This window comes from Hylaeus anthracinus, unplaced genomic scaffold (genome assembly GCF_026225885.1).
Source record: "Hylaeus anthracinus isolate JK02 unplaced genomic scaffold, UHH_iyHylAnth1.0_haploid 12002, whole genome shotgun sequence".
Taxonomy (NCBI): domain Eukaryota; kingdom Metazoa; phylum Arthropoda; class Insecta; order Hymenoptera; family Colletidae; genus Hylaeus; species Hylaeus anthracinus.
In genome coordinates, this window is record NW_026534349.1 from 11,727,514 (window position 1) to 11,754,049 (window position 26,536).

At 33.9% G+C, this 26,536-nt stretch overlaps 6 protein-coding genes across 15 annotated transcripts; 3 read left to right on the forward strand and 3 right to left on the reverse strand.

Annotated features, from left to right (window-relative positions):
* Positions 1-1,677: 1,677 nt before the first annotated feature.
* Positions 1,678-4,770, reverse strand: LOC128891862 (glycosaminoglycan xylosylkinase). Its single transcript, XM_054151768.1, has 6 exons — positions 4,443-4,770; positions 3,723-4,091; positions 3,342-3,642; positions 2,600-2,868; positions 2,294-2,520; positions 1,678-2,152 (listed from the first exon to the last, which is right to left on the reverse strand). The coding sequence occupies exons 2-6, from the start codon at positions 4,089-4,091 to the stop codon at positions 1,924-1,926; spliced, it is 1,395 nt and encodes a 464-aa protein (XP_054007743.1). The 5' UTR covers positions 4,443-4,770; the 3' UTR covers positions 1,678-1,923.
* A 135-nt stretch (positions 4,771-4,905) lies between these two features.
* Positions 4,906-26,524, reverse strand: LOC128891869 (pre-mRNA-splicing factor 38B). 7 transcript variants are annotated; one of them, XM_054151782.1, is made up of 12 exons: positions 26,387-26,524; positions 26,185-26,290; positions 25,998-26,110; positions 25,788-25,899; positions 24,734-24,823; positions 16,633-16,812; positions 11,913-11,990; positions 7,999-8,282; positions 7,016-7,179; positions 6,540-6,938; positions 5,235-5,471; positions 4,906-5,176 (listed from the first exon to the last, which is right to left on the reverse strand). In XM_054151782.1, exons 8-12 carry the CDS (start codon positions 8,176-8,178, stop codon positions 5,110-5,112), a joined length of 1,047 nt encoding a protein of 348 aa, XP_054007757.1. In that variant the 5' UTR covers positions 8,179-8,282; positions 11,913-11,990; positions 16,633-16,812; positions 24,734-24,823; positions 25,788-25,899; positions 25,998-26,110; positions 26,185-26,290; positions 26,387-26,524; the 3' UTR covers positions 4,906-5,109. The 7 variants fall into 7 exon arrangements, with proteins under 7 accessions (XP_054007757.1, XP_054007755.1, XP_054007759.1 ...); XM_054151780.1 differs by having other exon boundaries at positions 25,961-26,110; XM_054151784.1 differs by lacking the exons at positions 16,633-16,812; positions 24,734-24,823; positions 25,788-25,899; ... (1 more) ...; positions 26,185-26,290; positions 26,387-26,524 and adding an exon at positions 12,417-12,552.
* On the forward strand, positions 9,806-15,790 carry LOC128891860 (jerky protein homolog). 3 transcript variants are annotated; one of them, XM_054151766.1, is made up of 3 exons: positions 12,627-12,828; positions 13,709-13,920; positions 14,004-15,790. In XM_054151766.1, the coding sequence occupies exon 3, from the start codon at positions 14,069-14,071 to the stop codon at positions 15,575-15,577; it is 1,509 nt and encodes a 502-aa protein (XP_054007741.1). In that variant the 5' UTR covers positions 12,627-12,828; positions 13,709-13,920; positions 14,004-14,068; the 3' UTR covers positions 15,578-15,790. The 3 variants fall into 3 exon arrangements, with proteins under 3 accessions (XP_054007740.1, XP_054007741.1, XP_054007739.1); XM_054151765.1 differs by lacking the exon at positions 12,627-12,828 and adding an exon at positions 9,806-9,926 and having other exon boundaries at positions 13,709-15,790; XM_054151764.1 differs by having other exon boundaries at positions 12,632-12,828; positions 13,709-15,790.
* Positions 18,064-23,683, forward strand: LOC128891849 (kinesin-like protein Klp61F). Of its 2 annotated transcripts, none has more exons than XM_054151735.1 (18): positions 18,064-18,095; positions 18,188-18,319; positions 18,759-18,906; positions 18,991-19,140; positions 19,225-19,385; positions 19,486-19,635; positions 19,756-19,992; positions 20,070-20,445; positions 20,508-20,779; positions 20,911-21,050; positions 21,118-21,236; positions 21,324-21,665; positions 21,746-21,973; positions 22,107-22,286; positions 22,356-22,578; positions 22,649-22,770; positions 22,841-23,042; positions 23,357-23,683. In XM_054151735.1, exons 1-18 carry the CDS (start codon positions 18,079-18,081, stop codon positions 23,419-23,421), a joined length of 3,264 nt encoding a protein of 1,087 aa, XP_054007710.1. In that variant the 5' UTR covers positions 18,064-18,078; the 3' UTR covers positions 23,422-23,683. The 2 variants fall into 2 exon arrangements, with proteins under 2 accessions (XP_054007710.1, XP_054007711.1); XM_054151736.1 differs by having other exon boundaries at positions 22,356-22,482.
* On the forward strand, positions 23,724-24,720 carry LOC128891886 (uncharacterized). The gene is made up of 2 exons (XM_054151808.1): positions 23,724-24,254; positions 24,457-24,720. The coding sequence occupies exons 1-2, from the start codon at positions 24,172-24,174 to the stop codon at positions 24,596-24,598; spliced, it is 225 nt and encodes a 74-aa protein (XP_054007783.1). The 5' UTR covers positions 23,724-24,171; the 3' UTR covers positions 24,599-24,720.
* LOC128892474 (ribonuclease H1-like) lies at positions 24,743-26,243 on the reverse strand. Its single transcript, XM_054152915.1, is given in 7 exon segments — positions 24,743-24,823; positions 25,100-25,290; positions 25,293-25,345; positions 25,424-25,551; positions 25,788-25,842; positions 25,961-26,110; positions 26,185-26,243. Coding segments are annotated over 7 exon segments (717 nt in total).
* Positions 26,525-26,536: the final 12 nt, after the last annotated feature.

The following is a 26,536-nucleotide window of genomic DNA, read 5'->3' on the forward strand; positions in this document are numbered from 1 at the left end:
ATTCTGACCCAATTTCGATACGTACCTGATTTCCTTCGTGCCACCTCCTCTCGTATCATGTTCTCCTAATACCAGGAGTAAAAATCCGACATTTCCCATCACAATATTGAGCGGGGCAATTTGCAACATTGTTGAACTTGCAACTTTGTTGAATTCTGCGGGGAGCGATTTGCAACATTGTTGAACTTGCAACTTTGTTGAATTCTGCGGGGAGTGATTTGCAACATTGTTGAACTTGCAACTTTGTCGAATTCTGCGGGGAGTGATTTGCAACATTGTTGAACTTGCAACTTTGTTGAATTCTGCGGGGAGTGATTTGCAACATTGTTGAACTTGCAACTTTGTTGAATTCTGCGGGGAGTGATTTGCAACATTGTTGAACTTGCAACTTTGTTGAATTCTACGGAAAGCGATTTGCAACAATGTTGCAAATTTTGGAAAATGCACCGCTCAAAATTACAACAAAGTTGCAGGGATCAAAAGTACAACAAAGTGGCAACTCAGAAGTTCGGAAAAATGTGACAATATCCGAGAAATCGAGTCAACTTTGCAACATTGTTGTACTTTTGAGCGTAGCAATTTGCAACATTGTTAAACCAGGAAATATCACAGATATGAGGCGAAATTAAAGGGAAATATACCAGGAAATGGGGTGGGGAGGATTTAAAGGGAAATGTGTAAGGAAATGAAGGGAAAGTAATAGGAAATATACCAGGAAATGGGGGGAAATTAAAGGGAAGTATACCAGGAAATTGAGGGAAATTAAAGGGAAGTATACCAGGAATGGAGAGAAATTAACGGAGAATATACCAGGAAATGGAGGGAAATTAAAGGGAAATGTGTAAGGAAATGAAGAGAAATTAAAGAGAAATGTGCAAGGAAATGAAGGGAAATTAAAGGGAAGTGTGCCAGGAAATGATGGGAACAACTTATACTTACAGATTTGTCGGGCCGGTTGTCTGCTCGTAGGCGCAAACGTGCCACCTCTTCGCAGATCATGTTCTCCTGATACCAGGAGTAAAATTCGGTATAGATTCAGATACCTACCAGAATTTGATTCGTGCCACCTCCTTGCCTATCATGGGATCCTGATACCAGGAGTAAAATTGCGGAGAGAATTTGATATGTCCCAGATTTTGATTCGCGCCTCTTCGTCATTTCTTGTGTGATCCTGATAACAGGAGTAAAATTCGGGATCGTAGTGTCACCACTGTGGCGAGGCTGACGAGCGTGCCCGGGAACGGACCCGTACTCGAACAACGGAACTGGTAACTGGTGGTGGGGATATTAATGGTATCTGGGTGTTGGGGCTGTTAGGGGATGTCAGCGGCTATCAGGTGCTATTTGTATAATGCAACTTTACGATTATTTGAATGAGGCAACGTAAATACAATTATATGTATGAATATAACGCATCTTGGGTACAATTATATTTAAGTGTTCAATCTTAATTTTGTATAAATAATGTATGTTTTACCTTACATACATATTGTGCAATTCAACTTAGGTATTTTTGAATCTTTTGAACCCCTGGTTTATACCTGTGTATAATTCCTCCTCTGATCCATATACACACTCTGGCGTCCTTCCCGTTGTTATGGAGAAATTATGCGAGTTCTTGGAAATAACACGTCTTCCGCAGGTGGAGTGTTTCACCAGAAAAAATGTGGGATTGGATCACTTTGTATTTACAAAGCTGTTTTATTTAAATCAAAGGTACACGTTCATGCTTGAATATAAATTTTTGTTCAATCTAAGAACAATCCAGCAGGATCTCAATAAACCTACAATTGACATGATTCTTTAAGATGATACTGAAGAGTATCATTCGTTACCATATCATATAAAATATGAATATTTTCCTAATATTTCAGATATTGAAAATGGCTTAATTGTGCTAAAAATCCTATAAAATATAATAAGCTACCGATGATCTAGAATAACGTTAGAAGCATATTTTTTACTTTTCAAACAATATTCTACAACTGCATATATAGTAAGTAATCTTCTATCCATGGCACTTAAATGAGAATCTGTAATTAGATGCTCGACATCGGCCATCATCGACTCATGTGCAACAAGCTTTTCAAGTGCAATACTCAGAGAACCACCGCTAAGCAATTTCAAACGATCCCAAGTAGTTTTGTGAATCCTAAAAGGAAAACATCAGGGTTTGCCATTTTAAACAAAATACTGTTATATTATACTGAAGAGAACCTGAATCATTGGTTGAAACGTTTATTAATAAATTGTACTTGATGATATAAAAATTAGTACTTGCTCATATACGTACATGCAGCATTGATACAATGGAGCTAAAATATCAAAATGATCAACATCAGGATTCCCAAGGCTCTTTCCATTGTCAATCAACAAAACAGCAGGATTATGAAAATTATTCTGTGTCAATTCGTAATGATGACGATCGCCATTGTCCATTAAAAAATCGAAGATTGCAGTGTCTATCAAATCTAAAAGTCTGCTCGACGATTGCGGAGAATACGCCTTAGACTCTTTTACCTGAAAAAATTTTATTTTAATATTAATTTTTGATTGGAAGAATAAAATTGTTACATACACTTGTATAGTGTAAACATACTTTTTCACAGTAATTATCATCTGTCTCCCATGCTGCAAGTTTGTTCTTTTTATAAGTTCTTTGCCATGGATGACGATGCTTCACAAGTTTCAAATATCGCGGTAACCAGGAAATTAGAGCACCCTCCAGAATATCTCCAATCCCACAAACTGGATCTGCTGGAGAACAATAATGACAAACCCCATACAGGCAGGTATCATTACCATCTTGATACATAGTCGCGTAGAGTTCAGGAGTTGCGAATGGCCGAACTTCGTTCCTTAAATCAACTGCAAAAACATTATACTCAAATATAATTATTGTAATTCGTTGGAAGTGGCCAGATATGTAGAATGATCGCATGGAGTAAATGTAGTAGCAATAGATATGCATGTAAGAATAAAAACTCTATACACTAACAAAGAATTAGCTTGAGGTATATTAATATTATATTAGTTATCGCATAGTATAATATAATTACTATGTTATGTTCGCTATATAATATACAATGTCTGTTTGGTACCAATTTTAATACCTAGTTTCTTTGAATAGTATGGTTTCCATATTGAAAATTACATTTATTTCAACTGCTGATAAAATATGCCAATAAGATGTGCCTCGAAGGGATTCAATGTTCTGTTTAAATTTTATATACCTTAGGTACCCTTCAGATTTCATTAGCATACTTCATCACGTATTTTAAAATGTTCTCGATGAAACTAAAATATACAAGTTTTCTTTTGTACCCAGGAATAAAACATACGTTTTCTTACAACGGTAACTGGTACTCTCCTCAAGGCCAGTAAGGAAGATAAATGAAATGCGACCGCTTCAGCATTGTGGCGATCTTTTCCGTGATAAACGGGCCCTCGAATAATTGCATCTCTAGAATACCACTGGGGTTTGAACATTGCTTTCATCCCATGTTCCAGAGTTAACATCAATTTCAATTGTGTACCAAGTGCTGCATTATCCGCACGCGTCACTTTGGATTTACGCAAAGTGTCTAAAATTGTTCCTAATTCGGGCGCTACAGGTGGAATTAACTGATGAGCATCAGGCCACTGAAAAAAAAAGAAAAATACTTGTCAATAAAGAAAAATTCGTTATTACTCTGATTTTTATATTTGGATGAAGTACTAACATTATTATTAGGAATACTCCATATATTTTCACGAACATTAGGCGTTATTCTTAACTCGGTCAACAGTCGTTCCAAGACTATCGAGTAGCTAGCATTTTGCTTAAAATATCTCGACGGTAGTATTCCAATCTCTGCTTTAATTTTTATCGCCATGTCTTTGGCAACCGATTTCTGTGGTATCTGCAAATTTTGTTCTGCGCGCGAGATTAACTGTTCCTGTTCGAGCTTGAATTGCGAAATAGGCATGGCTTTGGAGGAAGTCTTTTGAGATAAGCTCTCGACGATCATTCGAATAAAGTATACATTGACGCTGAGCATGAGAATCAAAAGTCCGCCCAAAGCGACGAGAGCGCAGCGTCGGCCAATCATCTGCGAACAAAATTTTAAGTTTGAATCGATTAAGCGACAGGTAGAGGGCGCTCGATTGTTTTCTTTGAGAAATATAACATTGAAAGATCATAGACACGCTGGTGTAATGTTTGTCCCACTTTTTTTCATTTTTGACGCGTGTTTGTTAAAATGTTATACAATGATTACTTTACTGTGTACTATAACAATGACCTCTGATAAAAGCAGACACTCCACGAAACAAATGTCAACATCGTAAGCATACAACATGGCAGCATAGTGTCACGTTGAAAATTTTTATGTAAATCGTTGAGCGAACTTAAGGAATATCGAAGAATTGTTTTTGTAAAAAGACACATCTATTGCTATCACCTTGAAAAAATTGGCCACGCGGGTACTGTCACCTGGTAACGAATATTTCCTTCATGTTTCGATGAAACTACAGTTCAGCCGCGTCCGACGGTGATCAAACCGGATCAGACGACATGTATCCGTCGCCATTTTTAACTTCAATCCAAAGTACTTGCGCGCCGTATTTGGTTGAATCAGTGCAGCGAATTCTAGCATGGATTAACGAAAGTTTTCGCCAAAATTAAATTAGTATTATAATTCTGAAGAATAGAAAAATATACATGTATAGATATATGTCTGTATAATCACATACACGCATAGAGAATGGTTGCTTTTTATTAAGCAGGAGCACTATAAATTAACATATATTCTTATCACATCCTTTAATTGACTTTGCTTATGGTAATAAAGTCCTATTATAAAGATTATATTTATTTATGATGAAATTCCTTGTGTATACAGAGTAAATAGTAGAACACGATAATTATAATCATGGATTTATTTTATAAAAACATGTAAACTACAAGGTGAATATAGTAGAATTAAATTTAGGCTATCACTTCCAAACGAAGTAAGTTTTCTCTTAAAACGCGGTGGTGTTCGGATGGCTCGGCTCTAAATCGTTTTTATCTCCATAGTTACACTCGTACAAACATTTATATTGATATATACATGTCAGCATACATTTTCATTCTCTTCGTTGTCTCTCTCTTTCCCGTGCAAGCTCTGTGGCGTAGTCATAAGGCGAACTTCTTCTATAATTGACAAAAGTTTAAGAAATTGTTAACAATGTTGGCAAAAATAATGTGTTACCTATCTCGATGACGATCCTTATCACGATAACGATCTCTACTCCGATCTCTGTGTGATCTGTCCCTACTACGACTCCTATATTCTCGCTGCCTACGACTTCGATCGCGACTAGACGACCGTCTCACATGCCTATCCCTTTCTCGATCCCTTTCTCGTGCTCGATCGCGTTCTCTTTCTCTAGTTCGATCCCGTTCACGCTCACGATCCCTGTACTTATCCTTGCGGTCTTCGTCAAATCTAGAAAAAAAATCGTTCGAAGGGAAGTACTGCTGATTTATGAATAATCTTTCGAAAATATAAATCTATGCAAGATGCATAGTACGATGGATTTATGTTTAATGCAAGATACCAAGAAAATTTGTTATAAACGTCACGATATTACACGTTTATATAATTCGTACTAATCGTAACTATCTAACCCTCTATTGTATACTATACTCGATCGATTGAAGAGAAAAAATCTCTGTAAAGTTAACTGAGAAAATTTCAGAAAAACTGTGCAGGAGATTTTTGCATCGAGGACATCAAATGTCTCTGCAAGCTAAATAATCATAGAATACTTCCTTCTTCAGAAATAAAATAAAATGGCAATAGAGAGTTATCAATTACGTACTTCTTGATATCTAATGGATAAAGTTAGAGATCAGTGTACAGTTATCAAAAATATTTAGACGACTTTTCCAAAAATGTAGAACGATTTTTGACCTGTAACTTTATGGCTGCAAAACATTCAATAAATTCGATGCAATTTAAAATAGACAAGAGCAAATCTAAAAGAATATACAAGAGAATTCAAAAAAACCAGTTAAGCTATATCTTTTTTCTTAACGAAGATACAAGAAATTGATACAGAAAAATGTCAAATTTTGCAATGTAAATCTTTTAATAATAATACTTTTTTTTGTGCAATGGTGGAAGTACAATAGCAATATAAAAATATTAGGTTATTAAGAATTATTATATTGAGATATAATATATAATAAAAATTTAATTTCTTTTTGTATCAAATTTTGGTATCTTCGTTTAGAAGAGAGGAATTACTTGTTCCAGTGTCTAGAATCACCCTTGTATATAAAAAGATAGATTTATTGCACTAAGTTTGTAAAGCAAGCAAATAACTGTACAAGAATCAAGTAAGAACATACACGTGTACTAAAGAAAAGTGAACGATGATACACTGAGATCAAGAGTTTCCTGGAGATGGTACGTCTTTAATCTTCACCCCATTTCCCTAACAAGTTCAATGAATATTATTAACCTTATATAAATTAGTAACGTGATTGTACTCATACCACGTAGACGCACCTGGCTCGCCAGTGGCTTGTTCTCTCAGCCTCGCCCCACTGAGCTTCGCTATCTGGGATATGTCGCGGTTGATTTCGTGGCATGACGTTACCATTGTCTTTTCTGTTACTACTGTTACTATATTTTCCATGATTATTTAACGTGATAGGTGGTTTTGCATTTCGAGCATTCATCGATTGCTGAGGAAACCTTTCTGCTAATCGATGTTCGAGTTCTTTTTGTATAGGCACTGGTATTCTTGGAAACAGAGTCGAGAACCACTCTAACTTAGTAAGAAATTGTTTGAGAATATCACCCATTTTCATCACTTGACCTCCTCCTGCTTTTACATCTAATTCTTCTTCATCTTCTAAATAATCGCTATACCAGCTGAATAAATCAGCTGGTGGTTGTGTGTATCTATTAATATCAATAATAATTAGTATAAATTATATCAAATTAAAGAATCTTTTTAGAAACATTGTCGTTATTCTCACCTAATATACATAAACCCTAATGCCCGAATGTATGGTGAATCAGGATGATTGATGAGACCATTCAATTGTTTTCGTGTTAACCTCAATGTGAAGAGTTTATACAGCAGACAATAAGCCGTCGAAACAATTCCTCCAGCACCAACACCACGAACCTGCATGAACCGCTAAATTTACACCCCCCTATGTCAATTATTCATATTCGTATTATATTAAAATATATTGACCGAGAACATGCTACTCTGCAATAAGTAAATATGGTGTTACGCGAGACTGCCTGCTCAGTGTCTGATTCAGACTACCACAGGTTAATAAATTTCTATTCATCTCCGATAGTACGTCACTACAGTCAGACCTCTATACTTCAATCCACTTTAAGTCCAAACTTAATTTATTCCTTCTTATAAATCCTTGATAACTCAAAAGATAAAAAATAACAGAAATTATATGAATTGATTTCTATAATTTAAAACACAATTCACAAATTCTTAACATGTGTACTAACAGTTTGTGGAATTTTAATGATCCAAACATCAATGGACTGCAATCTGTTTCTGTTTCTTTAAATTGTATTACCTTAAACTACAAAGTACATTGCTTTCATTATGAATTGTTACTAATAATCACGTTTATGTAAATGAGATCATTCGAAATTAATTATTGATCCTCTCCAAATCAAAATCTGCATAACTCAAAATATTTTTAATGTCCCTTTAACTCCGATTTATCGAGGTCTGACTGTACTGAAAGTTTATAATGCTTAAAACATTATAAATGTTTAATTTTGTTGAATTTATTTTAAACGATTTCACCTTCTCTATGTTTATTGGCAGTTCTCATTTTGGCAAACTGCCTGGTCCTTTAAAGCTCTAGAAATTTAGAGTCTTTTCTGTGCACATGGTAATAACTCTGCGACCGCCTTACTTTTAAATCAATAAATAAATTAACAGTTAAAAAGTAACAAATGTATTAGAAAACATACTCACGCCTCCACACATGCCCGTTTGACCCGCCGTTTTCCTGCTTCCCTTTTCCCATGGTTCCAGATGAGATACTTTATAATAGATTTCATCGATAACCTCATGGTATGTTTTCAGTTCATATAAATTCACTTTAAAATAATGTGATGACTGTATATTTGTCAAAATTAGTGGGTTTAAATTCATAGTCCTTTCATTTCCCCATAGAGGTAGTATATTTGATTTTTTACCCTCCTTTTGAGCTGGCCGACGCTCTTCTTCGCAACCACTGGAATTGTTCCATGGTGAACCTACGCACAAATATTTAATCTATTGTTATTACGAGTATATATTTATTGTAATTAAATCGTAAACAATTCCTAGAGAGGAATAATATTTTCACTTTGTACACATCCACATCAAATAATCTATCTCTTCTTTTCATATTTTTTTATTAGATGATGCAAAGAATTAAATTTCCTGTATTATAGCAAGTTCAAAAATCAACGACCTCTATTCCATATGCAAATTTGTAAGGAGTTAAAATGTGATATAATTTAATCAACAATTAATAAATTACATATAAAATATCTAATTGATTGGGGAAGACAAACATGTGACTTTGATAGCTATTACCTTAGATAGGTTATTCGCACATGTGAGTAGTCAATCTCTACACTTTTAACTGACAAAGGATTCAATGCAGTGTATTTTATCGAACTCATCTTTTGCCTATTACTTCAATACAGGTCAAAGAATATTTAATAATGTTGTTCCAGTTTTTGTGTATCTGCCTATTCCTTTCAGTCACCAAGACTGACTACTCACATGTATAAGTAATTTTCTTAAAACTTGCACCATTGAAATTGGTATAAACAATGAATAGGGGTTCCAGAAATTGAAATAAGTTGAAATTAATAAATTTACAAGATCCATCCTAGGACATACAAATGTTATGCAAAGTCTGCAGTCAATAGATTACGAGTAATTAATGCAAATAACTATCTAATTGCTACGTAACACCAATCACGTATATGATTGTAGTAGAGGTTAAGTGTGTTACAAAAATTATACTGATTCTACAATGTTTCATCCAATCGACATTATATGATATGAAGATAAAGAATAAAATATGCATAACAAGCAAAATGTACGTTTACCTACCGTCAGCTCCTTCTGCTTCTTGTACTTGCATATTTATGTGTTAAATTCGCGAGTCTCGCGACAGAGTTCAACAGATCAGTCGCTACATACAAGTTACAATATTTCACTATAGATACGTAGTTTCACTAATGTAACACAAAATAATCATATTTATGTATTCAAAATAATTAGATACCAATGTTTAAGAACTCGTGTAACACTTTTTTTTTATATAAGTATATAGAAAAATGACGTCAACGGAAAGTGAAAAAAAGACACAATACGGTTAGTACGCATGCCTATAAAATGTATACATCCGGTTACGTTCACATCTCTACTATTTTCATTTGTGTCTACATTGTACTATGTAAATAAACGCATTATCACAGCTTCTCGTAACGCGTATCGACCGATATTCAACAAATTATGAGAATGATTACGTATAACAAGCCTACGAAATCGTCGGAACGAAAAAAATTAAGCACGCACGTATTATAACTGTAACTGATACTATAGCACCTCGATCCAAACGCGAAATCACACAAATGGATACAGGCAAATTTGTAAACACACTGTTCACAAAAGTAATTTACGATAGCTGTTTATCAGATAGGAAAGCCTAATATACTGCAACGGCTGTACAAATACTCGCATCTTTCGAGTTTCAAGGCTAAATATAAATGTGTAGTACAAGTACAAACGTCGCGTTCTACTACTTCTCAGGTGGAATAACAAAAGCGTCGTACGTTTCCCCTAGGACGATTGAAGGGAAACACATGGTATTACTAGAATGCGGGAAATTAAAAAGAAAGGTACACTTATGAATTTTGGAGTTTGTGCTATGATATGTAGCTTTGTGAAATAGTACTAATCACAAAAATACAGTAATCAGAGCATAATTTCGATAACAACAAAATTATATCACTAGCAAGGTACTATGAACTTGAACGTTACAGAATTAAACGTTCTATACTGAAATGTAATGGAACTAGAAATATAATGTTAGAATAAATAATAAAGTGATGCTGTGATATGCGAATTAAATAATTTCTTATGCTAGTATAGACAAATTTTGCAATTTAACAAGCCTATACACCAACAATGTTTTAAAAAATGATTCCATGTCATAATTTGTTAAAACTTTTGCATATGTATGTGTATAAAAACTAAGATAATAATAGATAATATATTTGAACTAAAGATAACATTGTTATAAAATGCATGTTCCTATTTTGTTATACAACTTTTGAAATTTATATTTTACTAAGCAAAAATTTATAACTACTAATCTTTGTATATACATGCATATTACGATGGCGATCATCGTAATCGAGATCAGGTCGAGAACCTAGGAGGTTTGTAATTTAACATATAACAACAAAACGACGATTAATTAATTAATTATATTTAAATTAAAGGTTTAAATGATCGAATATAAAGGCACAGAATTAATTTTTACACCTAGTAACAATTATATTGTTTGTGCAAATACGCATAGGACTCTTGCAGTGCCTGTACTTGTATTCTAATAAAATCCGGTTGTGTTTGCGACCACGAATCGAGGGTTTCAAACAACTTGTCTGCTTCAATTTGGTTCATACGCGGTTTTTTTTTTAGGACATAATTCGTCATTCTCGCGCTGGAGAAAGTTCTGTAAAAATTCCTGTGCCGTGTTTGCGCACGCACTCTCGTCGTGCAGCTCAAACAAACGGATTCCATGACGACGTTTAAACCTCCATATCAAACCTTTGGAGGCCGTGAATGAGGAAGGACCGCCAAATTCTTTATTCAATTCTGTCGCTTTGTCTTGCAGTGATTGGTCACTGATACTATCATCTATCTATCGTTGTTGTAGGAACCAAGCGTACAACCGAGCATCCAATTCAATCAATAGGGGCGTCTGCAATTTCCTCAGACCTTGGATTTCCGGTATCTGCGATTGCTTCCGTATCTGTGCTTCGTTCAACTTGATACGACGAATAGTTTTTACGTTGGTGTTATATTCTTTGGCCAATTGGGACCATCCAGCACCATTTTCCAATTTCAGTAAAATGTCGAGGCGTTGCTGTAGAGTTAAGTAAACGTATCTTTTGCAGCGTCTGACTGGCATAGTATACTGTATGATGATTCAATTCCACGGCAGCCTCTTGCAGAGGTTGAGCTGTTTCACAAGACTCCATTAATCTAGGACTACTTCGAGACGAAAACGCGAGGGACTCAGAGAGACTGTGGTGAACTTGTTTAGTCCTGCACGCGTTTTTTGTAGATTGATGCTGCAATAAACATGTGTCTTTTGAACTGGTGTAAATTTATTAAATTTAGTTCCGTGATTGAGTTTTTCCTCTTCCGTCTCTAAGAGATGGAGATTCTAGCCCTAACCGTGAACGTAAAAAAAGGTGTTTGAATTGTATGGCGTATCTGAACTCGTTTGTGAAAAATATTGGCGCATGGAATGCCCAAGGTTGGCCACCCCTGCTACACACCATAGCGTTGATACCATGTCCTAGTCTTAATCGATAATGGACGTAACATAGAAATAATAAGAGAATTCGCAAGCCTCCGCCACTGTTCCACGAGTCACGAACTCCCATAAAGTGATAGGTCTATGTTATACCTTGTCTGTGCCTTCGATCCGCGTGTCGCTAAATAGAATCAGCTGCACCGTTTACTTTATACTTGTAATCAGTAATAGTTACTAGATATATCTAGTAACTTCGAAATCAGTGGTCTCGAGCCTACTTTGCGTTCAACAAAGGTAATAGTTATTGAGATTGATAAAGTTAGCAAATCTAGAATACCTCTCCTGTTAGTAGTTCCAATGAATTCCAAGGAAGAGCGCTAGGGTAGGTCGTCCTCACCACCAAGAATTATGAAACCTTAAATAAAATATATTTATTACTACGTTTACATTAGTGATATTTTATGGAAAAATTTCTTTATTAAATTTGATTCCATAATGTTCAGGCTAAGACGTATGCCATCATCATCGCCACAAAAATATCAATTTTCTTTTGCAATATGGAAAACTATTTAAAAATGTTTACATTCATTCAAATCATTCATTTACTATAAAAGTATATAACATGATACATTGTTATAGACATGTTGGTACTCTAGAGAATGTTTTACAGTTAATTAGCTACTAAGTAGTCCAACATTATTAATTTATTCATAAGGGATCATGTTTACGTATCATTTTTCACGCTACTATTTCTAAAAAACAAAACACATCAAGTTCGTACCATAATTGATTCGAATATAACTTTCAAATACATCACCATTCGCCCAGAAAAAAAATATACCGTGGTAACTCGCTTGTTGCTCGGAAACAGAATTGCAATCGCATGCAATAGTCGAGGTTCTTCCAACGAACGAGGTTACCAATCAGTCACGTGAGACCTCCCATCTATAACAAGCTCCCCACTATTGAGTCGACGCAACGATGTTTCTTGTACTGAGACCACTGAGATAATGAGACTAAAGGTCCATGCTTCCCCTTCTACTATCACTCCCTACTAAACTACCATCCCTACCATGCGTTGACGAAATACAACGAACGAGGTTCGCCTTCGAGAACAGGCAATTGACCGAAAGTGCAACGAGCGAGTTACTACTATACAGCGTCCTCCACGAAACCAAAAGAGGTCAAGAACGGGAAAAGTTGAAAGAAGAAAGGAAAGAAGGTTGAAGAAAGGATTGTCCTTTCTAAGGAAGGTTGGTTGATAACCTTAGTTTGGGTCACGGAACAAGTTACAATTCGAAGCAAAACACTGCTGCGCGTGAACCGTCAGACGAAGAAAATAAAAGGGATATCTAGAGTGAGCGAGATAGGGCAAGAGGGACAAGCTTGCATTGACGAGAAAGCAATGCCGAATGCGTATCGGTATATCAATATTAATGCAATGTAATAGTTGATCAATTAAATTATTGATCATTTAAATTGCGTTTTTCCTAATAGAATGATGTATTTGAGAATTATAACAAAATCAGTTATGGTAAGAATTTGGTGTTTCGTATTTTTTAGAAATAATAAGAGTGGAAAATGTTAGGCAAACATTATCTCTTACGAATAAATTAATAAATTCATGTGATTTGATAGCTAGTTTTCCGTAATGGCCTAATATTATTAATTTATTCATAAGAGATTATACCTACTTAGTACTTTCCACATGTATTATTCTTAAAAAATAAAAAGCATGACATTTTTACAATATATATTACACATAGATTTGCAAGCTCTTGGTTAAGTTGAAGTAAAATTAATTTTATAATCACTGTATCTAGATGTGAACGTAAACGGGTTAAATACGATATACATGAATCATTTCTGGAAAATTTTCAATTATGTATAATGCAAAATGATTCAAATAAGGTTTGTCCTTACTTTAATCATCAAAACGTTATCAATTCATTGGTAAAAGCCATATAACGGTACAACGAGAAAAATATAATAGCTTTTCATAGTTACCACATCTCTGGATATTAGTTCCAATCCAAAGCAAACCCAATGCTCAATCCTTAAACGAATAATTACTGCGCCGTGTAATTCTGGCAAATTCTTCATCTCGGTTTCTTTGGATCTATCTGTTTACAGGTGATTGTAACATCGAAATTGAAATTTTCGATACTGGATTCCGCTTGTCGACAGGTGATCGCGCATGATCGACGGGACGTCTGCGCAGACTAAACGAAACAAATGGCGGGGTTTCCTCTGCCATCAGATATCCGGGTACCACTGAAACTCTACTGGCCGATCTCTTCTCGGTTGAATTGTCAACTTGTACGAAGCGTTGAACATTCAGAAACGTACAATGCTTTTCTACAACCCTGTGTGTACTAATTCACAGCAAATCCGTGTACTAGACTGTAAGATCTTTGATTGACAATAGGTCTGTGTGCTACGAACAACTGTCCAAACGTCGTGTAGTGGTGGTAGTGTGTACGTCGTAGTACGATGTTGCCTGGACAGAAAAAAACGCGCGTTTGCTTGTCGCTGCAGCAGCGGGCTGACATCTTGCGGCAATTGGAAGATGGCGTTTCGATGAGCCAATTGATGAAAGACTATGGAATCAGCGATGCAACCGTTCGACGTATCAAGAGCCACGCAGTGCAGATACGGAGACAATCGCACACGCGACGGTTTAAAGATAAAAAGAGGTTTGGAAAGCCTATTCTTGGAGATGTGGATACTCGCCTGTACGAATGGTACCAAGAGCAACAAGCAGCTGATGATTACGTCTCCAACACTATGCTTAAACAGAAGGCGATAGAACTGAACAAAGAGTTTGGCGGACCATCGTCTTTCACGGCATCCCAAGGCTGGCTATGGCGGTTTAAAATCCGCCATGGCATTGGCTGTTACGAATTTACCGATGATGTCGCTGACGTCGACACCAGAGTGACGGAAAATATTACGTATTGCTTTCTACAGCGTCTCAAGGATGAAGGCATAGAGCTACAGAACGTCTACAGCATGGACGAAATGGGCCTGGCGTGGAAGGCTCTTCCCCGAAAAATACTAACCGACCCCCTGGCGAGAAGAGTTTACGGAAAGAGAACTAATAAGAATCGAGTCACCGTGGGATTATGCTCGAATGCCATTGGAACCCACAAGCTTCCTCCGCTCTTTATCCACAGGTGTCACACGCCAATAGCCCTCAAGCATTGCATGAACTATTTGCCAGTTGTTTTCAAGGCAGCCAAAAATGCTTGGATCGACCAGAACGTGTTCGCCGACTGGCTAGAATCGCACTTCAAACCAGCCGTCAAGAAACATCAGTTCGACACTGGTTCACAAGGGAAGGTGCTGCTACTGTTAGACAAGTGCAGAGCTCATACGTTGCCACCGCAAACGCTAATGGAAGACGATAACGTCAAAGTTGCATACCTTCCCAAGGTCTCGTCGTCTATGCATCCAATGCAACAGGGGATAGTGAAGAGTGTAAAGGTGTCCTACCGACTTCGCGTACTTAGACGAATCTTAAACTTTCCAGGCGGAGTGGCGCCATTTTATGCGGATTACGACGTGAAAGATTGCATCGATTTGGTGAACGAATCTTGGACAGACGTTACACAGGCTGACATCTGCAATTCATGGAAAAAATTAGTGGGATCGGGTCCAACGTTGAAAGAAAAGTCGGGAGTAGGTCAGAACAAGGAACACCTTTGCGATAGGTCGGACATTACCGCGATTAAAGACACAATAAAGACCATTGTGAATGAGGCTGTTTCTGACAAGGATGCTGAAAAGTGGCTCTCGCTGTGCGAGAAAGTCGAGCGTGATCCAGATGACGTTCAACTTGAAGAGGAAGAATTCCTAGATGAAAGAACAACTCTGCATCGTGACGAGGATGAAATTGATCGGACGATTGCTAAGTTAACTCTGTGGTCTGAAAGACAGTCTGACATTATTAAATTGCACGCGCGTCTATTGAAAGATTATTTTGATTTGGTACAACGATAACGTGATTACAATATATTAGTACAAATTACTTTTTACTGATAGGAATTGCGATAGAATAAGAACAAGCGAAATGTATGTACACGGTTAGAGTCTTTGACAGTAATACTACAATTAAATTATTTCACGGGTTTTCTTACTTTTATATCTAATTTTCAAGTGAATGTAAACCGTAATATTTCTTCGTTTGGAAATAAATTTATTCTGTAATAAACAGTTTCTATCTCGGTTATTATATTTCCTTAACAAATTTCAGTTGAAAGGTTTATCGTATGTGACCTATCTTTTGTTAAGTATTTTTAACTGTTAATTTCTAAATACTTGCGTCTAATGAAATGGGTAGTCCTTTCATGAATCTAGTGGGAGTTGAATTCTAGATTGTTATCGATAGTTTCGCGGGGGGTCTGAGGGGCACAGTTCCCTATCACGCGTATAGTTTCAGAGCGTATACTTTTTAAATTTTATAAAAGGATTTTGAGTTGAAAGTATACGTCTCGAAACTTTACACACCCGTTATAAGCGTTCATAACAAACGTTCACGTAATCTATGATCGTGTGTTTACAACAGAATGGCATTACCGACCTAATTACTCGCCATATCCACGGTCAAAGCCAATATGGCGTTGGACTAACCAGCTAAATATGTCAAAAATGCTCAACTTTACACACGCGTATATTTTTAACCGTTGGATTCCTAACATTTTAACTTACATTTTCGTAATCTGGGTATTAAAATCTACCGAATGGTACAAAAAAAGTTCATAATTTCTGGTGTCCCAAAGTGAAGTTTAACCTCATTGTCTTTTACTATCCGAAAAATCTCGAAACTGTAGACTTGAGTACTTATAATTATAACAATTGAAATCGAAAACAATTAAAACCCTATTTTTTAAATAAAATTTTTACCAAACATCTTAATATATACGCTGAAGTCTTAGCCAATCCGTTTACGCATCCAATTGAATTTTACCAATCGAAATCGAAGTATGCTTACGCATTTTTTTTCAAGAATTTCATGTAAACTCAATTAATATATATAAACTGTGGTCTGTATTTACCTATGTAGCGCAGCACATCTGATGGACGATAAGAGTTACTAAGTTATTATACATTTTAAATTCTTCTTTGTTGAAACCAGTGTTATTTGACAAATTATCCTTCTTTACGCAAATGCTTCATCATTTAAATAGTTTGATTTAGTGGAAAAGGATATCGTCTGAACCCTTGTATAGCTGCATCTGAAATTATAAAAATAAATTTGTGAAATTAGTAAAGAGCATTAAATAAAATGAAGTAAGGTAGGCATATTTAGGTATTATTTATTGTCTACATAATGTGAGCATGTACACGAATTCTCCAGACTCTTTTTAAATGAAAACGTGTGAATCAATAACAAGTACCATTATTTGTAACAAAACTGGTAGATATTCTACGTAATTCTATGCTGCAAGATTCGAATACGTCACAATGAGCGCCATACATATGCCGTGGTCGAAGTGAGACGAGAGAATGGAAGAGAAAGAATGCGAAGGTAGAGAGGCCTTACTATACCCGGGAGCTCGTTTCTGCTACCGCAGCGCCATTGTTTGGATTGCTACGAGACTTTCTTGCGCTTTCGGTGCAATTTTTTGAATAACTTTATTCGCTGTAATAAAATGGAACTAATTTTACTTAAAGGTGCGCAGGAGCCAGAGCCAAATTCCGAGTTGACTTCAGCGACAGTTGCGGAAAAAATAGGAAACTCCGGGACAAAAACAAAGAGGGCGATACAACAATTGCAGGAGAGACGAGGACAGGGCGATTAGACTAGCATGATTTTTTTCAAAGATATTGAAGCAAAGAAGCAATATTTTTTAATAATTCTGGTTTTAATATATTCGTTACACTTTGGCGGATGCGACTCCAAGGCCTGATTTTGCAATTTCGGCCTTAAAACTTTATAAACAATAAAAGTACGTTTGTTTTTTCTTATAGAAGAAATTTGTTTACATATACTTTTTCCAACATCAGGCCTTGGAATCGCATCCGCCAAAGTGTAACGAATATATTAAAACCAGAATTATTAGAAAATATTGCTTCTTTGCTTCAATACCTTTGAAACAAATCATGCTAGCCTAATCGCCCTGTCCTCGTCTCTCCTGCAATTGTTGTATCGCCCTCTTTGTCCTTGTCCGGGGTTTCCTACTTTTTCCGCAACTGTCGCTGAAGTCAACTCGTAGTTTGGCTCTGGCTCCTGCGCACCCTATAACAATTCGTTTGAGTAGTAATGCGACTCTAAATAACATAATTACAACGATATATATACGAAACAATATTATGAAACGTTATATAATTTATTTAAAATATTTATATAAAGGTTCAAGTAAAGAAGAAAGTAAAATAACTAAACAGAAAAATTTTATACGGCAGAAATTGTATAGCATTTCATTTGTTTGGCTGAAATAGGCCTGAACTAAACTCGTGGTGACCATAACGATGTGCACGACCCTGATGGCGCGCTACACATGCGCAAAAGGGCCCGGTACGTCTAACAATACAGATTCAAATTGTAACGGATCATTTTGTACCAGTTTTTTAGAGAGAAGCAGAAACGTTATTCTCCGTCATTTTCAGTCGTTCTACTGCCAGACTTCGAGGCAGTTCGGTTGCAACTGTTATAAACATAAACATAAACATGAGCATAAACTCTACACGTACTCTAACGAAGAACAAGGGTCAGCATATTCAAGTATTTGTTCGTGTTAGGTGAGTAATTAGCAAGTAATTCGATTTTCTACACCAATTTCTGTTTTTTACTTTGCGTCCTTGCAAAATATGTACTTCAATTAGACAATTTAATGGGGTGCACACTACAGTGCGCAATTTTTCAAATCGGAGCAGAGACGAATAACGCTACCGAAAAGTTTTGATGGCAACTGTCAGATTTGGCGCTAAAAAAATTATCTTCAACGGTATTGTGACCTTTTTAACAGTGCATAAGTTGTTGTTTATGCTGTTGTGTAATAAAATATCAAAGAAAAATGCACGTACATCAATGTACACTGTAGGGTTAATAAACATTATCCTTAGTTAATCAATGACCTACTATAAATACAAATAATTTTTCTTTTACCTGAAGAATAGACAACCATTATTTGTTACTAATATTTTACATCTTTTTTTTTAATTTTTATTTTTCCAATAGACCCATAAATGATTTAGAACAAACTAATAAATCAACAACTATAGTAGAAGTGGCCAATGATAAAGAAATAGTAGTACGTGAACGCCCAAAGGAAAAGTATTCAAAGAAATTTAAATTTGATAATGTATTCGGACCTTCAGCAAAGCAGGTATTAAATTTTGTTCACCAACTAAATACTGTGTACATTAAGCCAATAAATGTTTGCTATGTACATTTTAATTTTAAACGATAGGTGGATGTATATAATGCTGTTGTTAGTCCATTATTGGAACAAGTTTTGGCTGGATATAATTGCACAGTATTTGCATATGGGCAAACTGGTACTGGAAAAACTTTTACAATGGAAGGAATCAATAGAGATCCTACCTTACATTGGCGAAAAGTAAGATATTCATTTATATAAGTTTCCTTATTTAATTTGACAGGAAATACTAAGAAAATTTGTATGCAATTATGCAATATGTAGGATACAACTGCTGGCATGATTCCACGTTCGTTGAGTCATTTATTTGACGAATTACAATTATTACAAGCACAAGAATATACAATAAGAGTTAGTTTCTTGGAACTTTATAACGAGGAATTGTTTGATCTGTTGTCAACCAATGATGATGGGTCTAAAATAAAGTATGTAGTATAAATTATGTAAATTATGTGGTTTCCGAATCTTACTAACTACTTTAATAAATTCATATAAATTATCTTAAAATAAACACTTGTTGGGCAGATTATATGAAGATACATCGAAGAAAGGTGCAGTAATTATTCATGGATTAGAAGAAATAACAATACACAGTAAAAGTGAAGTTCACAAATTTCTTCAAATGGGATTAGAAAGAAGACAAACTGCTACAACATTGATGAATGCTTCTTCTAGGTCATTATTTCAATCTTTTATTACTAAATTTAATTTTTATTCATTTATCATTTGTTGCCATAGTTTGTGTATGCTACTATTATTAATACTAACTCATCAAGTTTGTGGAAATATTTATAGTCGATCTCATACAGTGTTTTCCATTACTGTACACATGAAAGAAAATACACCCGAGGGAGAAGAAGTTTTAAAAACAGGAAAACTAAATTTGGTAGATCTAGCAGGTAGTGAAAATGTTGGAAGGTCTGGATCTATCGATAGAAGAGCAAGAGAAGCTGGTTGTGTCAATCAGTCTTTATTAACACTTGGTAGAGTTATAACAGCTCTTGTGGAAGGTGCACCACACATACCTTACAGGTAACAGAAATGAGTATTCTATTCTTAGGTCGTAGAAAAAATAGTACAATTACTTTTCTATTTCCTATACCATACAGAGAATCCAAGCTTACCAGATTGTTACAAGAATCATTGGGTGGTCGTACGAAAACATCAATCATTGCAACTATATCTCCTGCTAGTATCAACCTTGAAGAAACTCTGTCAACGTTAGATTATGCACATCGTGCCAAAAATATTACAAACCGTCCAGAAATAAACCTAAAACTGTCAAAGAAAGAATTTCTAAAGAAATACACAGCAGAAATTGAAAGATTGCGGCGAGATTTAATAGCAACGCGTGATAAGACTGGTATTTATGTTCCAAACGACGATTACAACGAAATGCAAGCCTTACTTTCTCAGCAGAGTAAAGAACTAGAAGAAAAAAATAATCAAATAAAGGCTCTGGAAAAAATGATGGATGATAAAGAGGTAACTTTCTTATTAACTATTCGCTGATATAACTGTATACCTTTTTGGTATCTTCATTACAGGAAATATACAATGAACTTAAATTACAAACTCTTACTCAAATGGAAATATTACATGAAGTAAAAGCCAAATTGGACAATACTACGGATGCTCTAAAATCCACGCATGATCGCTTAAAAGTTACAGTCCAAGAACGAGATGAACAAAAATATTTGGTAGAAACCCATGTTAATACAGAAAAAGCTTTGCTCTTGCAAGGTCAGTCTTTGTTGAATGTCGCAGATACAGCAACTGAAGATTCTCAGAAATTACATGAAAAAATTGATCGTAAAACGTAAGTGAATTATGAGCAGACTAACATTAAATAATGAAACGCATGATTTATCAAATTAATTTGTCCGTGGCATCACAAATTCTTGAAGTTCAATATGTCCTTTTATTTTAAATATGTGCTTCATTTGTTAGAAAAGCAGAACGTGAATTTGAGATTCGCGGTGAAGAGTTTAGAAAGAATATTTGCAAATCTGCACAAGACGTTGAAAAATATATTCGTGAATATGAAGAAAATTCAAATCAATTTTGCACAACTATGAAAAATGATATTGGTAAATAAAAATCCTAATGTTAGCTATGATTATTTACAAATATTAGCTTGATTATCTTCTTTATCAGGTACGGAAATTGTTACAAAATGTAGAAGTATTAATACAGAGATGCAGCAAAGTACAGTGAACCTCACAGATCAGCATTTAACAACTACCAATAATTTAACAACAAATATCAATGAATTTGTAAGTATTTTATAAATATCATTGAAACGCTATTTTCATTTTTGCATATACACCTTGAAGTATTCATAATATTTTTTAATATTATAGTCCTTAAATTATCAGAATTGGATAAAAAATGAAATGCAAGGTGCAGTTAACATGATAGACCATGAAAATGAATTCTTGAATACAGTTGTTATGGAATTGACAGAAAATATTGATGGCACAATTGAAAGTGAGGTTGCTGACAAATTACAACTTCTAAAGGATAGTTTATTAGAAAAAATAAATAAAACCAAGATTTACTTAAATGAAATGATAGATGACATGATTAAACGTGAACTGAAAGCTTATGAGTGTACAACAAAAAATATTACGGACATTATGAAAGAAGCAGACAACGTTTGTAAAATGCTTGAATTTACAGAAACGCAACGTTCATTTGCAAAGGTATAAGAAATTATCGCGTACAAATTTGATATTTTTCATTAATTCAATTTCAAAAGTATTAAGAGCATATTGTGTATTAGATGATGGAAGATGTATCAAACCAGTTTAATTTTCTATGTAAAAGTCAAGCAGAACATTATGACCTTATAACTGATAAATGTGGTTATATTAGCGAAATATGCAACAAAGTTAATGATAACTCAATTGAGGCTTGTAATACCAGTGTAAAAATGACAAACAGTTTAAAACAACAGATACAACATCAATTGGAACGTATTGAATCTGACGCTGTTATTGAAGCAGAGAAGGTAATTTTCATATATAATGCAACATTAACTTTTGTAAATCAATTATTTTTGGTAATATCAAAAAGTAAATATTTATAATGCACAAAATGTGCACATTTGTTGTTTTAACGTTTTATACTTTGCTTCATGGTAGAATGTAAAATTGGCAAACAGTACTACAGAACAAGGGAAATGTATGGTAAATGAATTGAAATCAGATTTAAATATAAGCAACAATGTACTGAAGCAATATAAGAATCTTGTTGAACACAATACCGAGGAAGTACAACAAAAAATGAACGAGGATAAAAATGAAACTCTCTCATTATTAAAGGTAAATTCCAAGAAGATTCAGACATAATCTGTAAGAAAGATATATAGTATCAATATTTTACATTTCCAGGATATGAATAATATAGTCTTGGCTGCAAATAAAAACCATATAGACGGCTTAAAAGATGAAGAAAGTAAAGTTTCTAATAGTTATCAAGACATATCCTGTAAATTAGATAATCTAATTGTAGAATCAAGTACGTGTTTTGGTAGAAATATTGAACAATTACATACGGTAGTAGACGAAATTAACAAATTTTTTGATGTTGAGATACAACATTATGTTCCAACAGGTATAAAATTATACGCAAACTAGAAAGTAGGAAGAATAGAATTGTATGATTCTTTTTACTGATTTTTTAGGAACAACACCTGCCAAGAAAGAATTTTCTTATCCTCGTCAATTTACGATAACATCACCGCATGAACGAATCCTTCAAAGATTTAGGGAAACTAGAAAACTTGTTGAAAGTGCAGAAAATGACGTAAGTAATCGTAATACATACTATTAATGATGACTAAGTATTTTGTTAATTTTCTTATATATATGCACAGGATAGCACATTTATGGATGCTGATATAAATATGACACAAATTGCAAATTCGACTGCTTTATCTGATGTTACTTTGATCAATAATAATGAATGTGCTACATCCACTTTGAGCAATGATCATCTGAGAAGTACATCAACATTGTATACTTCTTCAACGTCTAGTCTATCTCGTATTTCACTCGACTCCAGAGATTCGCATGATGGTATGAATTTATACAAAAATTTTAGGATCTAATTTAATACTTGATTTAATCATATAAGGTATGGCTTAAATACCTCTGCCACAAATCGATTATAAAAATCATTTACAATATTTAACAAATCTGTGGTTATTACAGTATATTAATGTATTTTATTCTTTACACATTTTTTTTTATTATTAAGTTTAATATAGACTTACAAATATAAGAGGTAGATTCTAATAGACTTTACGAGTTAGACATTATTGTAATTAATAATACCCAAATTATTATAGTTAAAGCGTGATTACAAGTTGAATAAAAGATTATTTTTGCAGAATTCTACCGTACATGCCTTTACACGGATAGTACTGACAAACCTGAATTACAAAACGAAGATTAGTTATGATTGATCCAATGAATAAAACTGTAGTAATCACAATATTGAACTTCACACTAAACTTCCAATAGAATTTTGTAAATAAAAAATGATAGAGAATACGATATACTATTATGTAAATTTTATCTAAAAAAGATGTAAAAGATAAACAAAAATGTAAAATAATAAAAAAGCTGAAATATGTTTAATTTGATATTTACCAACCAAATTTACTCTTTCCTGACCTGAGATCACAGATGAAACAAATTTTTACCTAGATAAAAAGCTTAAACAATAAATAAAAAATAATCAATATATTATATCATGTTAAATGAATACAAATTTGCTTGAAGGTTAAGTAAACAAAACCAAATAATGAAATGAAGTTCTACAAGTTACTATTTATAGTAACTTTAATATTCAGATAATTTTTACTTCATCCTTTATCACAGACAAGGTTATAAAAATAACAAAATAAGAAGTACAAAGTATCTTAATATTAAATTTACTCATTGTATACTAATTACTGTTAGTACAAAAAATATATAAAAATCTCAAATGAAGTAATATAAATAAGAACATATTTCAGGAACATAAAATAACAATTTACGATTCACTGTTAGGTAAAAATGTTAACAGGTTACTGTGGTTATATCGTAATCACGTGATTTTTGTTTACTCTACTTTGTTTGAATAACCTCGTAACCTCTATAAACCTCGACCGTGATATAAACAGAGAATTTCGCGCGTCAAATTAAATCTTTGATAGACAAAATGACGGCTCCACAAACTCATCAAACAGAATTAATAACACTGGCAGAATTAGCAGGAATTTCGGCAATTCCAGGAGTTTATCGGTAATAATTTACAAAACTAATAAACATAACCTTTACAACTCGTTTTGACAACTTCAATACTAAAATGTTTTGACATTTTGCGACGGGTGTTATCTTGAAAGTATTTGTAAAGTTATAAAATTGTAAGACACCTAGTATACATTAATAAATTTACGAATCATGACAATAGTTACAAATACCTAATTTATCGTTATACTTTTAGTATTATACTGGAACTTTTAGCACTTAAAATATCACCAGAGGACATATACATTCTTTTGAAACAAATATGTCCACAATCATCAGACAAACAACAAGGTATTAACAATGTTGAAGAAGCACCTGATGTATTAGCCACACATTAAAATGTATCTTTCTATATTTGATTGTTTAAATTAATTTGTATCTTTCTTTTACATAATTACATCATTGTTAAAGAAAATCATTAATTATAAATGAATTATAAATAAAGTATACAAAATATAAATAATATTTCTTACGTGATATCTTCAATATTTCAAACAACCTGCTCTTGCCAATTTGTCAGCCATTTCATTACCATGAATTCCCACATGACCATTAACATGTACCTAAAACATATTGTTAAATAAACATTAGATATAAAATATGAAATTAAAGTCTCAAATATTGATAAATTAATTTTACAGGATACCAAGATGTAATAGTAGCAGGTAGGAAGTGATTTCTTGTCAAAAATTAATCTAAACCTTAATATTATACATTTCTTTAACTTGTACGTACATACTACGTCTTTTACAGTTTATGTTTGTAAACATCGATGGTATGTTCTCTATCACTCCTAATATTCAACGGATTTCATAGAATATACTGTATATTACTCTTACCCATTTCACAGTTAAGGACTTGAGAGCCTCCTCCATTTCTAACAATTCAATCTTATTTATAACAGATTTATTGGCTAAAGTTTTCCATCCATTAAATTTCCACTTTGGCATCCAATTGTTTATACACTTAATGAGGAACTGTAAGTCTGTGTGAATTTTTAATTTTTTAATGCCAGCTTCTTTTGTTTTCCCTGAATTTCTGCCATATTGTTAGTAGCCCTACCAAGAACTGGTTGCGATACATTCCTGTAACCACAAACCTCTTTAAATACATAATAATATTAGCTTAATAATACAATGTAACAAAATCATAATGAAACAAACATGGGATGATCATCGCCAAACCAAACACCTATACCTGCTTTGCCATTTCCATGGCCATTTGAACTACAAGCACCATCTGTATATATGCTCACATAACCTCCATCATCCATATCATAATCTGACAATTTCTAAAACATTAAAGAATCTAATGAATGCAGTTAGTCTAATAGAGCGCACCAATAATGTGATCATCTTAATCATTTCTGATATAAATTAAACCAATTCAAATTATTTTTACAAAAGAAATTGAAATGGATTACTATCCGTTATGAAATAATATTCAATTCGAAACAAATACAATGTTTTTTAACATTTTTAGTTTTGGAAAGCTTACAAGTTGGTTATAGTACATAAAAATACTTACTTTTCTTTGATTGCATCCAGAATTTGGAATACTTTGGATGTTTATTAGTTTACATCTTTTTAAAGATGGTCATGTGTTCACAACTTCTGGAGGTTTTCTTTTCAATTCTGGTCTAAAATGGTTTTGAAATAAAAGTTCTTACTATTATATATATTGTACAATCATTATTATACTTTTTCTCTACTAGGGGTGTACTGTTGTTGCTATTACTTCCTCCACTTGAACTGCTATTTTCTTTAATAAATTTTTCAGCCTCTGCTTGTGCATTAAACTTTTTATACACAGGACCAGAATACTGATAAATCTGTGCCTTACAATCGTCCCTTATTTAAAACATACAATGGCATAAAATAGATTAAAGATAATATAGTAAAAAATTAAAACAAAATATCTTTACCAAGTATTGTAAATTTCGGGTTTGCTGCCTTTGGCCACTGCATAAAATGATGGTGCCATATTTCTCAGTGTCTTAAATAAAATGCGAGTTACATCCATATGTTATCCTACAACAATTAAAATACAAAATATAAATATATTTGTCCACTGTTTATTTACAGAAATTGACACGTAGACATTGGTTAACCTCATCGAATACGTACATATATTATTAAAATACGAAATTTACATAATGCTGCACAGGTACAGAGAATGTAAAATCGTAGTCTTCATCTAGCAAGAATAAAAGATTTGTAAACAAATCAAGCGTATTGCAGATGTAGTGTTACCAGTAAACCTGGCATTACTGATGC

Excerpts from the sequence above, each read along its gene's own strand:
- LOC128891862 (XM_054151768.1), bottom strand. The coding sequence starts at position 4,091 with ATGATTGGCCGACGCTGCGCTCTCGTCGCTTTGGGCGGACTTTTGATT. Across the intron at positions 2,869-3,341 it reads AGTTACCGTTGTAAGAAAAC|TTGATTTAAGGAACGAAGTT; the intron begins GTATGTTTTATT and ends ATGTTTTTGCAG. Across the intron at positions 2,521-2,599 it reads ATGATAATTACTGTGAAAAA|GTAAAAGAGTCTAAGGCGTA; the intron begins GTATGTTTACAC and ends AAATTTTTTCAG.
- LOC128891869 (XM_054151777.1), bottom strand. The coding sequence starts at position 9,166 with ATGCAAGTACAAGAAGCAGAAGGAGCTGACG. Across the intron at positions 8,283-9,135 it reads AGAAGCAGAAGGAGCTGACG|GTTCACCATGGAACAATTCC; the intron begins GTAGGTAAACGT and ends ATTTGTGCGTAG. Across the intron at positions 7,180-7,998 it reads AAACGGGCATGTGTGGAGGC|CGGTTCATGCAGGTTCGTGG; the intron begins GTGAGTATGTTT and ends GTGTAAATTTAG.
- LOC128891860 (XM_054151765.1), top strand. The coding sequence starts at position 14,069 with ATGTTGCCTGGACAGAAAAAAACGCGCGTTTGCTTGTCGCTGCAGCAG.
- LOC128891849 (XM_054151735.1), top strand. Across the intron at positions 18,320-18,758 it reads CAAGTATTTGTTCGTGTTAG|ACCCATAAATGATTTAGAAC; the intron begins GTGAGTAATTAG and ends TTTTTCCAATAG. Across the intron at positions 19,993-20,069 it reads GCACCACACATACCTTACAG|AGAATCCAAGCTTACCAGAT; the intron begins GTAACAGAAATG and ends TATACCATACAG.
- LOC128891886 (XM_054151808.1), top strand. The coding sequence starts at position 24,172 with ATGACGGCTCCACAAACTCATCAAACAGAATTAATAACACTGGCAGAA. Across the intron at positions 24,255-24,456 it reads GCAATTCCAGGAGTTTATCG|TATTATACTGGAACTTTTAG; the intron begins GTAATAATTTAC and ends TTATACTTTTAG.